General features: G+C 42.8%; 1 protein-coding gene across 1 annotated transcript in view; it reads left to right on the top strand.

Moving 5' to 3' along the window:
• Positions 1-16,082, top strand: part of COQ5 (coenzyme Q5, methyltransferase) — a 59,856-nt gene extending 43,774 nt beyond the window's left edge. Inside the window, exons 6-7 of the mRNA XM_073673511.1 lie at positions 15,120-15,231; positions 15,847-16,082. Of these exons, the coding sequence (XP_073529612.1) occupies positions 15,120-15,231; positions 15,847-15,948 (214 nt within the window). The 3' untranslated portion in view covers positions 15,949-16,082. The remainder of the gene's footprint in view (positions 1-15,119; positions 15,232-15,846) is intronic.
• Positions 16,083-18,077: the final 1,995 nt, after the last annotated feature.

Below are 18,077 nucleotides of genomic sequence, written 5' to 3'. Positions count from 1 at the left end.
CTACAGGCTGATCCAACTTTGATGTAATGTCCTTAAAACAAGTCAAAATGAGGCTCAGTATTGTGTGCGGCCTCCACGTGCCTGTATGACCTCCCTACAATGCCTGGGCATGCTCCTGATGAGCTTGCGGATGGTCTCCTGTGGGATCTCCTCCCAGACCTGGACTAAAGCATCCGCCAACTCCTGGACAGTCTGTGGTGCAACGTGACATTGGTGGATGGAGCGAGACATGATGTACTAGATGTGCTCAATCGGATTCAGGTCTGGGGAACGGGCGGGCCAGTGCATAGCTTCAATGCCTTCATCTTGTAGGAACTGCTGACACACTCCAGCCACATGAGGTCTGGCATTGTCCTGCATTAGGAGGAACCCAGGGCCAACCGCATCAGCATATGGTCTCACAAGGGGTCTGAGGATCTCATCTCGGTACCTAATGGCAGTCAGGCTACCACTGGCGAGCACATGGAAGGCTGTGCGGCCCTCCAAAGAAATGCCTCCCCACACCATTACTGACCCACTGCCAAACCGGTCATGCTGAAGGATGTTGCAGGTAGCAGATCGCTCTCCACGGCGTCTACAGACTCTGTCACTTCGTCACATGTGCTCAGTGTGAACCTGCTTTCATCTGTGAAGAGCACAGGGTGCCAGTGGCGACTTTCCCAATCCTGGTGTTCTGTGGCAAATGCAAAGCATCCTGCACGGTGTTGGGTTGTGAGCACAACCCCCATCTGTGGACATCGGGCCCTCATACCACCCTCATGGAGTCGGTTTCTAACCGTTTGTGCAGACACATTCACATTTGTGACATGCTGGAGGTCATTTTGCAGGGCTCTGGCAGTGCTTCTCCTGTTTCTCGCACAAAGGCGGAGGTATCAGTTCTGCTGCTGGGTTGTTGCCCTCCTACGGCCCCCTCCACGTCTCCTGGTGTACTGGCCTGTCTCCTGGTAGCGCCTCCAGCTTCTGGACACTACGCTGACAGACACAGCAAACCTTCTTGCCACAGCTCGCATTAATGTGCCATCCTGGATGAGCTGCACTACCTGAGCAACTTCTGTGGGTTGCAGAGTCCGTCTCATGCTACCATGAGTGTGAAAGCACAACCAACATTCAAAAGTGACCAAAACATCAGCCAGAAAGCATTGGTACTGAGATGTGGTCTGTGGTCCCCACCTGCAGAACCACTCCTTTATTGAGGGTGTCTTGATAATTCAATAATTCAATGGAATGGTGGCGCTAATGGGTATGCCCTATATCTGCTGCAAGAGAGGACAACTACCACAGTTGTCTGACGTTTTCAAGATACAAATATATATATAAAACAACTTGCCCTAGTGTATAGGGTATGTGGCAAGAAATAACAATGAAGATGTTAAAATTGTCCAATTTTATTAAATACGTAGGTTACAAGAAGTTAAAAATCATTGTTTTAAAAGGTGGCTAGTAGGCTAAAAGCAATGGGAGGAGGGAAGATAGTCAGGATGGGAGCCTTAGAAGATTTTCCTGGTTGAGAGGCAGTTATGAGCTTCCTGGAGGGTCTTTTGATGACCAGGTCGGAGGGTTCCCCTTATATGGAGAAAAGGAAGGGAATTGTTTAGTGGCAAGTTTTAGAGGTTGCTTTCTTATATTATTGAGATATCTAGTTACCTGATCTGAGGTGTAGGAGGGTTTTGGGGAAGGGGTCCGGTCAGGTGTGGGTTATCCACGTTCCAGTTAGACTGCAAGGGAATGAGAGTTGATTTTCCTTCAGTCACAGAAGGTCTTAGTTGCCTAGGGGAGGGGGGAGAAAAATGGGTTTTTGTACCTGTGTTGGTCGATTGTAGTTTAGAAGGTTTGGATGCAGAGAAGGGGGCGGCTTCCACTTGTGGAGTGAAGGCGATCACCTATATTTAGTGACAAAGGGAATGGGAAAAAAGATTAATAGGAAATGGTGGTATTTTATAACGAGTACTGCTACACAGCAGTGGTGGAATATACCTGTACAGGTCGAGTCACTTATTTGTTGCTGACTGGTGCTGTTTAGGAGGAGACCCGCATTTAGTGGTTGCAAAGTGCTAAACACTGGTGGGTGTATTTGTGGACCCAGGAGTAGTTAAAGCAAATGGGTTCCTTGCTGGAGTGGAGCGGGGTAGAATTCCTGCAGCACTAGTAGCGGGTGTCTTGTCTTGGTTTTATCAAAGTAGGGGCAGTCCCCTGACCGCTGTTTTAAATCCTTGCGTGGGTCAGAGAAAACAAATCACAGCTTAATCACAGTGTGCATAGAACAGTCCAGGGAGCTGCACGTATTGTAGCAAGTTGGCACAATGACTTACGGTTCAGTCGCACTCCTCTTGTCAGTTGTGGACATCCAATGTCAGTGTACCTGTGTGGCTTCCGGTCCGTGTGGCAGAAGAAGCTTCCTCCGCTGTACGAATGAGCGCTGGTGGCGTGGTGCAGAGAGGGGAAGGGCAGGGTCCCAGCCAGAGACCCGCCGCTCTCACCAATCTCTGTGTGTCTGCACTCGGCGGTGCAGTAGAGGACCTGCGCACTTGTGCACACTGACCGCTTGAGGACCTGCGTGGCGTCACGTCATGTGGGTGAGTACCGGTACGGTGGCCTAGGGGCATCAGAAAGGCTGATGCATTTCGGAAACTCCGGTTTCCTTCTTCAGAGCTGATCCCTAGGCACTTGTGGGTCCTGTTTATAGTTCTATGGGTGGGAGTGTACCAATGGGCAGGTAGCTGTAATTTTTTTTTTCCCTCTTCTTTTTGTTTTTTATGGCTGTCAATCTTAATTAAACGCAAACAGTTCGATTTCGGAGTTCAAACCTCTAGGTTTTAGAGAGTCAAACATAAAGATCCATTTACTCTCAACCTGAGACATTTGTTTCAGGTAGTCACCTTTCCGCCATTGTTTTGGCACTTATTGTATAGCTGTCACCACGGTTCCTGCTATGGAACCCCCATGTTTTTCAGCATAGTGTTTTGAAAGTGGGTGTCCGTCAAACTTGTTGGTGATATTCCGTAGGTGTTTATTAATACGCGTGTTCATGGGGCGTTTCGTTCTGCCTACGTATAGTTTTTTGCACGGACATTTTAAGCAATAAATAACCCCCTCTGTTGTGTATGTAATGAAATCTGGTATGGTATGTGTTACGTCTCTTTCGGTTATTACTTTTTGTTTTTTCATATTTAGTTTTTTGCATACTGTGCATTTTTGACATGGGAAGAAGTCGCAGATATCCTTAGTAAAGGAGAGGGTTCCATTTTTTTTTTTGGGGGTGGGGGGTAATTTTGGACTGTGGGGGCCACAAGATTTCCCAGGTTGCATGCTTTCTTGCATATAAAGCGTGGGTACTTTGGGAGTTTGTCACCGATAATCTTATCATTTTGTAGGATACTCTAGTGTTTTTTAATGATTTTCTTTAGTAAATGTGTATTGGAGTTATAGGGTGTTATAATGGGTATATTCAAATCATTTAGATGCTACCTGAATCGTTCTAGTGGGGCACTTTAGAATGTTGTCACGTGGGATTTGTTTTACTAGATTTTTGGTTGAGGTGAGGAAATGAGGGTCATAGCCTTTATTTTGGAATTTGGTGGTTAGTACTCCTGCTTCCTCCTCAAAGTATTTGGTATTGGAACAGTTTCTATGAAGTCGCATAAATTGGCTCTTTGGGATGTTGAACAACCAACTAGGGAGGTGGCAACTGTCCAGGGAGATGTAGCTATTTGCATCTGTGGGTTTGGTAAAAGTGTGGCTGTGGATCTGATTATCACGTACAGTGGTGGCCAAAAGTATTGGCACCCGTGCAATTCTGTCAGATAATACTCAGTTTCTTCCTGAAAATGATTGCAATCACAAATTCTTTGGTAGTATTCTCTTCATTTCATTTGCTTGCAAGGAAAAAACACAAGAGAATGAAGCAAAAATCAAATCATTGATCATTTCACACAAAACTCCAAAAATGGGCCAGACAAAAGTATTGGCACCCTCAGCCTAATACTTGGTTGCACAGCCTTTAGCCAAAATAACTGCGAACAACCGCTTCCGGTAACCATCAATGAGTTTCTTACAATGCTCTGCTGCAATTGTAGACAATTCTTCTTTGGCAAACTGACCCAGGTCCCTGATATTTGAAGGGTGCCTTCTCCAAACTGCCATTTTGAGATCTCTCCACAGGTGTTCTATGGGATTCAGGTCTGGACTCATTGCTGGCCACCTTAGAAGTCTCCAGTGCTTTCTCTCAAACCATTTTATAGTGCTTTTGGAAGTGTGTTTTGGGTCATTGTCCTGCTGGAAGACCCATGACCTCTGAGGGAGACCCAGCTTTCTCACACTGGGCCCTACATTATGCTGCAAAATTTGTTGGTGGTCTTCAGACTTCATAATGCCATGCACACGGTCAAGCAGTCCAGTGCCAGAGGCAGCAAAGCAACCCCAAAACATCAGGGAACCTCCGCCATGTTTGACTGTAGGGACCGTGTTCTTTTCTTTGAATGCCTCTTTTTTTTTTTTCCTGTACACTCTCTATGTTTTCCCAAAAAGCTCTACTTTTGTCTCATCTGACCAGAGAACATTCTTCCAAAACGTTTTAGGCTTTCTCGGGTAAGTTTTGGCAAACTCCAGCCTGGCTTTTTTTATGTCTCGGGGTAAGAAGTGGGGTCTTCCTGGGTATCCTACCATACAGTCCCTTTTCATTCAGACGCCGACGGACAGTACGGGTTGACACTGTTGTACCCTCGGACTGCAGGGCTGCTTGAATTTGTTTGGATGTTAGTCGAGGTTCTTTATCCACCATCCGCACAATCTTGCATTGAAATCTCTCGTCAATTTTTCTTTTCCGTCCACATCTAGGGAGGTTAGCCACAGTGCCATGGGCTTTAAACTTCTTGATGACACTGCGCACGGAAGACACAGGAACATTCAGGTCTTTGGAGATGGACTTGTAGCCTTGAGATTGCTCATGCTTCCTCACAATTTGGTTTCTCAAGTCCTCAGACAGTTCTTTGCTCTTCTTTCTTTTCTCCATGCTCAATGTGGTACACACAAGGACACAGGACAAAGGTTGAGTCAACTTTAATCCATGTTAACTGGCTGCAAGTGTGATTTAGTTATTGCCAACACCTGTTAGGTGCCACAGGTAAGTTACAGGTGCTGTTAATTACACGAACTACACTGTGTTCCAAATTATTATGCAAATTTTCTCAGATTTTCCCAAATTACCTATATGAATTGCAGTCATTGTAATTTTCAAGTCAAATAACTATTAGAGTACAATTGAAAGGTTTTTGTACAAACTGCCTATGATAACAGTATATTTTTAAAAAAATAAAAAACAAACTGCACTCAAAATGCATGTTCCAAATTATTATGCACAGCAGAGTTTTCAACCTTTTCATTTTAATAAAGAACCAAAAAATGGTCATTTTTGAAATTATAAGCATTAGCAGGTTATTACAAACTGAAATCAAACAGTTTTCAACTCCAAACTTTATTTTAGGTGATGTTACATTTGCACATAGGACCGCTTGTTTGAAAGGAGCTTCTGAACTCTCTCGTCAATTGAATTTGTCAGGTTTTGGATGGTTTCTGCTTCAATTGTTTTGCATGATGTCAGAATACCCTCCCAGAGCTGTTGCTTAGATGTGAACTGCCTCCCGCCATCATAGACACTCCTTTTGATGATGCTCCAGAGGTTCTCAATGGGGTTGAGGTCAGGGGAGCATGGGTGCCACACCATAAGTTTGTCCCCTTTTATGCCCATAGCAGCCAGAGATGCAGATGTTTTATGTGCAGCATGAGACGGGGCATGATCTTGCTGCGGAATACACGGTTCTTCTTCTTGAACCATGGAAGGAAGTGCTGTTTGAGAAACTCAACATACATTATGGAGTTCATCTTTACCCCTTCAGGGATCCTAAAAGGGCCGACCAGGGGAGGAGTCCTGAGGAGATAATTTGCATATTCCCACTGCATTTTGGGGTAAGTGAAGAGTCTCCGCGAGCTCAAAGAACACTGGATTTTGGCTGTTGGAGCTGAAAAGAGGACATCGGTAAACCAGGGGAGGAGTCCTGACGAGATAATTTGCATATTCCCACTGCATTTTGGGGTAAGTGAAGAGTCTCCGCGAGCTCAAAGAACACTGGAGTTTGGCTGTTGGCATTTTGAAGCTTTTTTCTTAAGCTTTTTTCACTGTTTTCAGAACATTAACAATAAGAACATGGAAGAGTCCAGGAGCCATTTGGTGAGCTGCATATCCTGCTACATGTTCACAGACTTGCCAGTGGAAAAGCCAAACTTCACATGCCAGAAATGCAAGCTTGTGTCCCTGTTGGAGGAAAAGTTGCGAAATCTAGAAGAGAGGTTAACTACCTTGAAAATCATTAAGGAAGGTGAAGAGTTCTTAGACAGAGCAGAATTATCTCTTCATGATTCAGAAAGAGAAGAAATTCGAACTGCACCTGAGGAAACAGAGGAATGGAAGCATGTGACCCACAGAAGCAGGAGGATTGAGAGGCAGTCAGCACCCATACTGCTCAGGAACCAGTACCAGGCTCTCACGCAGGAGAACCATGAAGAAATACAGCAAAATAAGACTTTGCCAGCAATGAATAACCTTGTAAGCCCTCAGAATCCTCCTGGATGGAGAAAGAAGAATGTTGTGAAGAAAAAACGGAGAGTGGTGGTCATGGGGGATTCCCTGTTAAGAGGAACAGAGGCCGCTATCTGCAGACCAGACATAACCTCAAGAGAAATGTGCTGTCTTCCAGGAGCAAAAATTAAAGATGTGTCTGACAGGATATCAAGACTCTTCAGACCTACAGATCACTACCCATTCCTGCTAATACATGTGGGGACAAATGACACCGCAAGAAAGGACCTGGAAACCATCTGCAGTGACTTTGAAGACTTAGGCAAGAAAGTGAAAGAATTGGGAGCGCAGGTGGTCTTCTCATCCATCCTCCCAGTGGATGGCCATGGAACAATGAGGTGGAATAAGATTCTACAGGTGAACAACTGGCTACGTCGATGGTGCCGTCAACAAGGATTTGGATTTCTGGATCACGGAATGAATTACCTATACGATGGACTACTTGCTAGAGATGGGGTGCACCTTACGAAGACTGGAAAACATGTATTTGGAAGTCGCCTTGCTACACTCATCAGAAGAGCTTTAAACTAGAACAATGTGGGAAGGGATGCAAAAGGCCAGAAAAAGCCATACAGCTGACAAATACTATTGAGATCTCTGCTACTGGAAGTGGAAAGGAAGAACAAAGACAAAACAATTTAAATAATAAAAATATGGGAGGAAGAGAAACCAATCACAAACTAAAATGTTTTTATACAAATGCACAAAGCATGGGCAACAAACAAGGAGAATTGGAACTACTAATGCAGGAAAAGGAATATGATGTCATTGGAATCACTGAAACTTGGTGGGACGATACACATGATTGGAATAAAAGGCTAAAAAGATACAACTTATTTGCAAGAAACAGACTTGATAAACGAGGAGGAGGTGTCGCATTGTATGTTAGAAAAGCGAATATCTGCACAGAGATTGAAGCTTCAGAGACTGGGAGTTCTGTGGAAACTGTTTGGGTAAGAATACAAGGAGAGAACAACGGAAAGGACACCATTGTAGGCATTTACTACAGGCCACCTGGGCATGCTGAAGATATGGATGAACTCTTTATGTATCAAATGACCAAGTTCTCCAAAAAATATGACGTAGTGGTCATGGGAGATTTCAACTATCCAGACATTTGTTGGGAATCTCTCTCAAGTAAAACTAACAGGTCAAGCAAATTCTTATCCTCTCTTGCTGACAACTTTATCTTCCAAAAGGTAGGGGAGAAAACAAGGGGATCTGCTACTTTGGATCTAATCCTTATAAACAGGGAGGAAATGGTTGAGGAGGTAAAGGTGGCTGGGACCCTAGGAGGCAGCGATCATGCTATTATAGAATTTTGGATAACTAGAGGAGGAAGACATGTGAAGACTCAAACTTCAAGGTTAGATTTTAGAAAGGCAGATTTAAAGAGACTCAGAAAGAGAATAGGAGGGATCCAATGGCTGGATGTCCTTAAGGACAAAAATGTCCAGGAAGGATGCGAAATTTTTAAAAATGAGATTCTCAAAGCACAATCGTTAACAATCCCGAAAAGTAGGAAGAATGGGAAGCATTTAAGGAAACCAGGATGGATGAACACAGAACTTAAACACATGCTAAAAAGAAAGAAAGAAATGTTTATTAAATGGAAAGAGGGAGGCATATCTAAAGAAGATTATAATGCAGTCTGCAGATCCTGCAGGGCACGTATCAGGTTAGCTAAAGCTGACAATGAATTAAGGCTTGCAAGAGATGTCAAAAGCAATAAAAAAGGATTTTAGGGGTATGTCAAAAGTAAAAGAAAAGTCAAAGATGCTATAGGATTTTTACAGGATGAAAATGGAGAAATGGTAAGAGAGGATGTTGAGAAGGCCGAACTTTTTAATTCCTATTTTGCATCTGTTTTCTTTCAGAAAGAAAATGTAACATCAACTGATCTTCACTGTCCTTTTAAAGGAATAGAGGAATCCAAGTTATCTGTAAACAGAAAGATTGTGAGGGAATATTTAGCTAACATAAATGAGTTCAAGTCTCCAGGTCCAGATGAATTACACCCCAGAGTACTGAAGGAGATCGTAGAAGAAATTTTAGAACCACTCTCCATAATCTTTGAAAATTCTTGGAGAACAGGAGAAGTCCCAGAAGACTGGAGAAGAGCAAATGTTGTTCCTATCTTCAAAAAGGGGAAGAAGGTGGACCCAGGGAACTATAGGCCGGTGAGTCTGACTTCTATACCAGGAAAGATCTTTGAACAAATTATTAAACAACATGTATGTAAGTACATGGATAAGAATGAAGTGATTAACCAGAGTCAGCATGGGTTTGTAACTAACAAGTCATGTCAGACTAACTTAATTTCCTTCTATGACAGAATCACTGACTGGGTGGATCAGGGAAATGCTGTAGATATAGTATATCTTGACTTCAGCAAAGCATTTGACAAAGTATCTCACACCATCCTTATTGAAAAAATGACCAAGTATGCAATGGACCAGGCAACTGTTAGGTGGATTCATAACTGGCTTAGTGATCGGACTCAAAGGGTGGTTGTAAATGGCTTCACATCCAGCTGGATGAATGTCTCAAGTGGGGTACCACAGGGCTCCGTCCTGGGGCCTGTATTGTTCAACATCTTTATCAATGATTTAGATGAAGGAATTGAGGGTAAACTGATTAAATTTGCTGATGACACAAAGCTAGGAGGGATAGCTAATACTAGAGAAGAGAGAGAGAGGATTCAAAAAGACCTAAATAAACTGGAGCAGTGGGCAGCAACCAACAGAATGGTTTTTAACAGGGAAAAATGCAAAGTACTACATCTGGGCAATAAAAATGAAAAAAGCATATACAGAATGGGAGGAATAGAGCTAAGCAACAGTACATGTGAAAAAGACTTAGGTATACTAATAGATCATAGACTGAACATGAGTCAACAGTGTGATGCAGCAGCAAAAAAGGCAAATACAATTCTGGGATGTATTAACAGAAGCATACAGTCTAGATCACGTGAAGTCATTATCGGTCTTTACTCCTCTTTGGTCAGACCTCATCTGGAATACTGTGTACAGTTTTGGGCACCACATTTTAAAAAAGACAGACAAACTGGAGCAAGTTCAGAGAAGAGCGACCAGAATGGTGACTGGTCTGCAAACCATGTCCTATGAGGAACGGTTACAGGATTTGGGAATGTTTAGCTTGCAAAAAAGAAGACTGAGAGGAGACTTAATAGCGGTCTACAAATATGTCAAGGGCTGTCACATTGTAGAAGGATCTCCTTTATTCTCATTTGCACAAGGAAAGACTAGAAGCAATGGGATGAAACTAAATAGGAGGAGACACAGATTAGATATTAGAAAAAACTTTTTGACAGTTAGGGTGATTAATGAGTGGAACAGGCTGCCACGAGAGGTGGTGAGTTCCCCTTCAATGGACGTCTTCAAACAGAGGCTGGACAGACATCTGTCTGAGATGATCTAGTGAATCCTGCTTTGAGCAGGGGGATGGACCAGATGACCCAGGAGGTCCCTTCCAACTCTACCATTCTATGATTCTATGACCTTCTCTCTGCCCATGATTCCAGCCCAAAACATTACTCCACCTCCTCCTTGTTAGCGCCGTAGCCGTGTTTGCATGGGGTGTCCATCAACCAGCCATCCTCCACTCCATCCATCTGGACCATCGAGATCATTTCATGCATGATAATGCCCCGTCTCATGCTGCACATAACACATCTGCATCTCTGGCTGCTATGGGCATAAAAGGGGACAAACTTATGGTGTGGCACCCATGCTCCCCTGACCTCAACCCCATTGAGAACCTCTGGAGCATCATCAAAAGGAGTGTCTATGATGGCGGGAGGCAGTTCACATCTAAGCAACAGCTCTGGGAGGGTATTCTGTCCTCATGCAAAACAATTAAAGCAGAAACCATCCAAAACCTGACAAATTCAATGGACGAGAGAGTTCAGAAGCTCCTTTCGAACAAGGGGTCCTATGTGCAAATGTAACATCACCTAGAATAAAGTTTTGAGTTGAAAACTGTTTGATTTCAGTTTGTAATAACCTGCTAATGCTTATAATTTGAAAAATGACCATTTTTTTGTTCTTTATTAAAATGAAAAGGTTGAAAACTCTGCTGTGCATAATAATTTGGAACATGCATTTTGAGTGCAGTTTGAGTTTCTTATTTTTTTAAAAATATACTGTTATCATAGGCAGTTTGTACAAAAACCTTTCAATTGTACTCTAATAGTTATTTGACTGGAAAATTACAATGACTGCAATTCATATACAGTGCCTACAAGTAGTATTCAACCCCCTGCAGATTTAGCTGGTTGACACATGCGGAATTAACTTGGCATTGTGACATTTGTACTGTAGATCAGCCTGGAAGTGGGAAATGCACTGCAGCAAATTTTGTTTTTGCTTTTTTTTTTTTTTTTTTTTTTTAAAAACGTAAAAAGTTAATTCAGAGTGTCATTTATTATTCAACCCCTCAAACCACAAGAATTCTGTTTGGTCCCCCTAAAGTATTAAGAAGTAGTTCAGGCACCAAGAATAATGAGCTTCACATGTGTGGATTAAAGATCTCTTTTGCCAGCCTTTTCTGACTATTTAAGACCCTCCCCAAACTTGTGAACAGCACTCAGACATGGTCAACATGGGAAAGACAAAGGAGCATTCCAAGGCCATCAGAGACAAGATCGTGGAGGGTCACAAGGCTGGCAAGGGGTACAAAACCCTTTCCAAGGAGTTGGGCCTACCTGTCTCCACTGTTGGGAGCATCATCCGTAAGTGGAAGGCTTATGGAACTACTGTTAGCCTTCCACGGCCTGGACAGCCTTTGAAAGTGTCCTCCCGTGCCGAGGCCAGGCTTGTCCGAAGAGTCAAGGCTAACCCAAGGACAACAAGGAAGGAGCTCCGGGAAGATCTCATGGCAGTGGGGACATTGGTTTCAGTCAATACCATAAGTAACGTACTCCACCGCAATGGTCTCCGTTCCAGACGAGCCTGTATGGTACCTTTACTTTCAAAGCGTCATGTCAAGGCTCGTCTACAGTTTGCTCATGATCACTTGGAGGACTCTGAGACAGACTGGTTCAAGGTTCTATGGTCTAATGAGACCAAGATCGAGATCTTTGGTGCCAACCACACACGTGACGTTTGGAGACTGGATGGCACTGCATACGACCCCAAGAATACCATCCCTACAGTCAAGCATCGTGGTGGCAGCATCATGCTGTTTCTCAGCCAAGGGGCCTGGCCATCTGGTCCGCATCCATGGGAAGATGGATAGCACTGCCTACCTGGAGATTTTGGCCAAGAACCTCCGCTCCTCCATCAAGGATCTTAAGATGGGTCGTAATTTCATCTTCCAACAAGACAACGACCCAAAGCACACAGCCAAGAAAACCAAGGCCTGGTTCAAGAGGGAAAAAGTCAAGGTGTTGGAGTGGCCTAGTCAGTCTCCTGACCTTAACCCAATTGAAAACTAGTGGAAGGAGCTCAAGAATAAAGTCCACATGAGACACCCAAAGAACCTAGATAACTTGGAGAAGATCTGCATGGAGGAGTGGGCCAAGATAACTCCACAGACCTGTGCCGGCCTGATCAGGTCTTATAAAAGACGATTATTAGCTGTAATTGCAAACAAGGGTTATTCCACAAAATATTAAACATAGGGGTTGTATAATAATTGACCCACGCTTTTATGTTTAAAATTTAATAAAATTCAACTGAGCAAAATAACTTTTAGGTTTGTAAGATTTATGCTTCTGTTCATAAAACCTACTCTCGTTTGCAGTTTGAAGGCTCTAACTTATTTGCATCTTATCAAACCAGCTAAATCTGCAGGGGGTTGAATACTACTTGTAGGCACTGTAGGTAATTTGGGAAAATCTGAGAAAATATTATTGGCATAATAATTTGGAACACAGTGTAGAGAAGCATCACATGATTTTTCAAACAGTGCCAATACTTTAGTCCACCCCCTTTTTTAGGTTTGGTGTGGAATTATATCCAATTTGGCTTTAGGACAATTCTTTTGTGTTTTTTCATTGAAGACAAATTAAATGAAGAGAATAATACCAAAGAATTTGTGATTGCAATCATTTTCAGGAAGAAACTGAGTATTATCTGACAGAATTGCAGGGGTGCCAATACTTTTGGCCACCACTGTACATGGATATTGAGGTCAAGAAAATTGATTTGTTGGGTACTCGTGGTTGAGGTAAAATGTAAAAAACAGTCATTCTGGTTAATCTCCTCAATGAATTTGTCCAGAGAGAGTTGGTTGCCGGACCAAATAAAAATTATATCATCAATAAAGCGATGCCATAGGACCAGGTTCGTGCGCAGCGACCCACACCCGGGTAGATGGTGGAGTCTTGCCATCTAGTCTGTGGGTGGGTGTCCGTCTTCCCAACAAGTTTGACAGACACCCACTTTAAAAACTCTATGCTGAAAAACATGGGGGTTCCATAGCCGGAACCGTGGTGACAGCTATACAAAAAGTGCCAAAACAATTCCGGAAAGGTGACTACCTGAAACAAATGTCTTGGGTTGAGAGTAAATGGATCTTTATGTTTGACTCTCTAAAACCTAGAGGTTTGAACTCCGAAATCGAACTGTTTGCGTTTAATGAAGATTGACAGCCATAAAAAACAAAAAGAAGAGGGAAAAAAAAAATTACAGCTACCTGCCCATTGGTGCACACCCACCCATAGACCTATAAAAAGGACCCACGAGTGCCTAGGGATCAGCTGTGAAGAAGGAAACCGGAGTTTCCGAAACACGTCAGCATTTCTGATCCCCCTAGGCCACCCTACCGGTACTCACCCACGTGACGTGACGCCACGCAGGTCCTCAAGCGGTCAGTGTGCACAAGTGCGCAGGTCCTCTACTGCACCGCCGAGTGCCGACACACAGAGATTGGTGAGAGCAGCGGGTCTCCGGCCGGGACCCTGCCCCTCCCCTCTCTGCACCATGCCACCAACGCTCATTCATACAGCGGAGGAAGCTTCTTCTGCCTCACGGATCGGCAGCCACACAGGTCCACTGACATTGGATGTCCACAACTGACAAGAGGAGTGCGACTGAACCGTAAGTCATTATGCCAACTTGCTACAATACGTGCAGCTCCCTGGACTGTTCTATGCACACTGTGATTAAGCTGTGATTTGTTTTCTCTGACCCACGCAAGGATTTAAAACAGCGGTCAGGGGACTGCCCCTACTTCTATAAAACCAAGACAAGCCACCCGCTACTAGTGCTGCAGGAATTCTACCCCGCTCCACTCCAGCAAGGAACCCATTTGCTTTAACTACTCCTGGGTCCACAAATACATCCACCAGTGTTTAGCACCTTGCAACCACTAAATGCGGGTCTCCTCCTAAACAGCACCAGTCAGCAACAAATAAGTGACTCCACCTGTACAGGTATATTCCACCACTGCTCTGTAGCAGTACTCGTTATAAAATACCACCATTTCCTATTAATCTTTTTTCCCACTCCCTTTGTCACTAAATATAGGTGATCGCCTTCACTCCACAAGTGGAAGCCGCCCCCTTCTCTGCATCCAAACCTTCTAAACTACAATCGACCAACACAGGTACAAAAACCCATTTTTCTCCCCCCTCCCCTAGGTAACTAAGACCTTCCGTGACTGAAGGAAAATCGACTCTCATTCCCTTGCAGTCTAACTGGAACGTGGATAACCCACACCTGACCGGACCCCTTCCCCAAAACCCTCCTACACCTCAGATCAGGTAACTAGATATCTCAATAATATAAGAAAGCAACCTCTAAAACTTGCCACTAAACAATTCCCTTCCTTTTCTCCATATAAGGGGAACCCTCCAACCTGGTCATCAAAAGACCCTCCAGGAAGCTCATAACTGCCTCTCAACCAGGAAAAACTTCTAGGGCTCCCATCCTGACTATCTTCCCTCCTCCCATTGCTTTTAGCCTACTAGCCACCTTTTAAAACAATGATTTTTAACTTCTTGTAACCTACGTATTTAATAAAATTGGACAATTTTAACATCTTCATTGTTATTTCTTGCCACATACCCTATACACTAGGGCAAGTTGTTTTATATATATTTGTGTCTTGATAATTGCCAATAATTTTCATCTATTGTTTATTCCATTTGCACAACAGCATGTGAAATTGATTGTCAATCAGTGTTGCTTCCTAAGTGGACAGTTTGATTTCACAGAAGTTTGATTTACTTGGAGTTATATTCTGTTGTTTAAGTGTTCCCTTTATTTTTTTGAGCAGTGTATATTTGTATGGTGTACATTTGGGGTTCACACTGCATACTTGGCTCCTGCAGTGTACGATATTTTTTTTTTTGTGACATTCTGTAAAATTTACAAATTTACTCCCCCCAAATACTTAAATTTCCAAAAGCTGATTTCTGATAACTGGTTCTTTTAGGAGAAATCCAATGTAGCTAACTATGAATACGGGACCTGATTCTACATAAAGTAATACATTCGATATATTCTCTTTTTCTTGGCAGTCTTTATGACTTATATAGTTTCCAGGTTATTCCAGTGCTAGGAGAAGTCATTGCTGGAGACTGGAAGTCTTACCAATACCTAGTGGAGAGTATCCGACGCTTTCCTCCACAAGTAAGTCACAAAAAAAAGACGTTAATCCATACATCTCTTCCGTTAGACAACACGCATTGTTAGCAGGAGTAATAGTAGTCACATATCCTAAACGCTTTGCCCCTAATCTACAGCCCAGGCGATAACCAGCCTTGGGGCTAACGTTTCAAAGGAACTGCCTGTAAGATTAAGATATACGAGAAAACCCTGTGAGTTTGTTTATGTAACTAAAGCACCCTCACGATCACTGGTACGGGGCTTCTGAGCACCCGATTTGTAGGTGTTTGAATGGAGCTGCTATTACACATGTGCATTAATTATGAGATTGAAGGGAGAAAGCTGAGTACAGTGCTTCCCTATTGCCTTCAACCCCTTTGATCACTTCTCCATTGAAATTGCCCTGGAATAATGGCTTGGGATCCTCACTCTCTTCCAGTGATCATACATTTTTCAACTATCCAGTGGATTTGTTGATGCTGAACTTAATAAAGGGTGATTTTATGGAAACTACAGCATTGCATCCTATGCTAGAATCAGGTTTCACTATTTTTATACCGTCTTCTAATAAGACAGTATAAACCTGGTGACTGATTTAGTGTCTGAACTAACATAAGCGTTCATTCTTTTTCATTTTAGGAGGAGTTTAAAGAAATGATTGAAGATGCAGGCTTTTTCACGGTCACCTATCACAACTTGACTTCTGGTGTTGTGGCGGTGCACTCAGGTTTTAAATTATGATTCTATATAGATACTGTAATAATAAAATGCAACTATTATTGGCACAATGCCTTAAAACAGATATGAAATAATTTGTTTTTGAAAAGATATATTATGTAAATTATTTTTTTTATTAAAAAGTTTACTGCTTTAAATTTTGTGTAACAATAAATGAAGCGAAAAAAATATAACTATAAAATGGTGAAAACCAAATCATTACCATTAGTTCCCGCCACCTTACATGAATGGGTCATGGCCAGGTGTTGGTTTATTGTACTTGTTTTTATCATATATATTTACACTCTCTTCACATGTACAGAATACTGAAATTAATGGTATTCTTAAATAATAAAAAATTGAGACGCTGTGATACATACATATCTTCTCTGCTTGTCTCTGTATGCAGATTGCAGTGATTTAGTGAACTAACATTACTGTTATTAGTGATCTGTAAATGAGGACAGCAGAGAACACACAGATAATTTGCTCCCCCATTATAAAAAAAAATGATTCTTAAATGAAGAGAAAAAAAATTGTAAAATAAATAAATATTTACAGTATTTTTCGGACCATAAGACGTTCTTTTTTCCCCCCAAATTTGAGAGAAAAATGGGGGGTTCGTCTTATAGTCATAACCCTGGCTTACGTGATACTTGCGGTGGTGGTGTAGCTGGATCGCAGGGCCCTCTGTTCCCTCCCTCCTTCAGGAACGCGGCGGCAGCAGAAGAGGAGGTGAGATGCTGGCGGTGCAGCAGGGAGGCAGAGCGGCGGTGAGGCAGAGCGGAGGTGCGCATGCATGCGCCGTCTGGGAGCTCGGGCGCAAATTTTTCTGTACATCACAGCTTCAGGAAGATGGCCGCAGCCACCGGACAGCTGCTCACGCCGGCCACAGTCCCCAGGCCGCAGTCCCCGCACCATCTCACTACTTCTGCTGCAGCCACCCGGTTCCTGAGAGAGGGAACGGAGGGCCCTGCGATCCTGCTCCACCACCACCGCAACTCCCCCACTGCTGGAGCACCACCTTCTCGTACCCAGGGTCCGCAGCATTCTTCCACTTCTGCCGGATTCCTAAATGACTCTGCCTCCTGTGACCCTCGCTCCACCACACCCCAGGTAAGATACCTATTCAGACTATAAGACTGACCCCTATCTTCTAAAAAAAAAATTTTTTCCTATTTTCCACCCCAAAATTTGGGATGCGTCTCATAGTCCGAAAAATATGGTATGTCCAGCGAAAAAAAAATGGGTGTAAGCTAAAGTTAAAAAAAATATGCCTTTTCAAATTTACCTCTTAGTGTCCACCTTTTGGATTCTATCTTCTAGGCATTAAAGTCCCCAGTCACGAAAATGTTGCTCCAGATTCCGTTACCGTGTATTAGAGTCTGAAATGTATTTGAATGGTAACTGTATGCGTTTTTTAGATACTGGCGTACCCGCTGCGTTTTACTACAGAAAGACGCTTCAGGAAAACGCCAACATTGTCTTTCCTGAAATGTCTTTTCGGCCTCTTTTTGTGAACGGCTTCTGAGCATAAGCCGCCTGAATAATGGACTGGTCGCTTCTTTTAATCACATCACGTCTTTAAAAATGTGAAGTGGTTAAAAAAATGCTCAGAAAGACAACATATGCTCAGCAAGTTATGTTAAAAGAAATACAAAAATAGCTGAAAAACGCTAAAAAGTCAAAAATGTGCTCAGGAGATGAGAAGAAAATGGTTAAAAAAAAATACAAGACTCTTTAGGTTTATAAAAAAAAAAAAAAAAAACTCCAGAGAGAAAAGAGCGATTACTGAAGCATTATCTGCCTGAAGAACAGACTCTTTGACTGCAGGAAAAGACACCGTCTGAACATACTCTTACGTTTTTAAAAGGGTTTTCCCGTGAATAAAGTACATTTTAATCAATTGATCTTGGAATAAAAATGAGTTCTACATTTGGATATATTTTAAAAAAAAAATGTTCCTGTGCTGAGAATCTTAGAAATGTACCCTTGCTATGTATATATGTAATAGCTGTGTCTGACCGTGCTAACAATAGTGGTGTAGAGAAAGCATCAAGTTTTAATTCCATGAAGGTCCACGAAAGCCAAATTTGGGATGATCCCTTTTTCCCAAGCAAAATCTAAGTGAAAGAAGGAGACTTTAGCATCCA

Source organism: Phyllobates terribilis, unplaced genomic scaffold (genome assembly GCF_046119375.1).
Source record: "Phyllobates terribilis strain yellow unplaced genomic scaffold, ASM4611937v1 Scaffold_1__5_contigs__length_1240528914, whole genome shotgun sequence".
In the NCBI taxonomy this organism is placed as follows: Eukaryota; Metazoa; Chordata; class Amphibia; order Anura; family Dendrobatidae; genus Phyllobates; species Phyllobates terribilis.
Note: the sequence above shows the minus strand (reverse complement) of the source record. Positions and strands in the feature narration are given on the sequence as shown.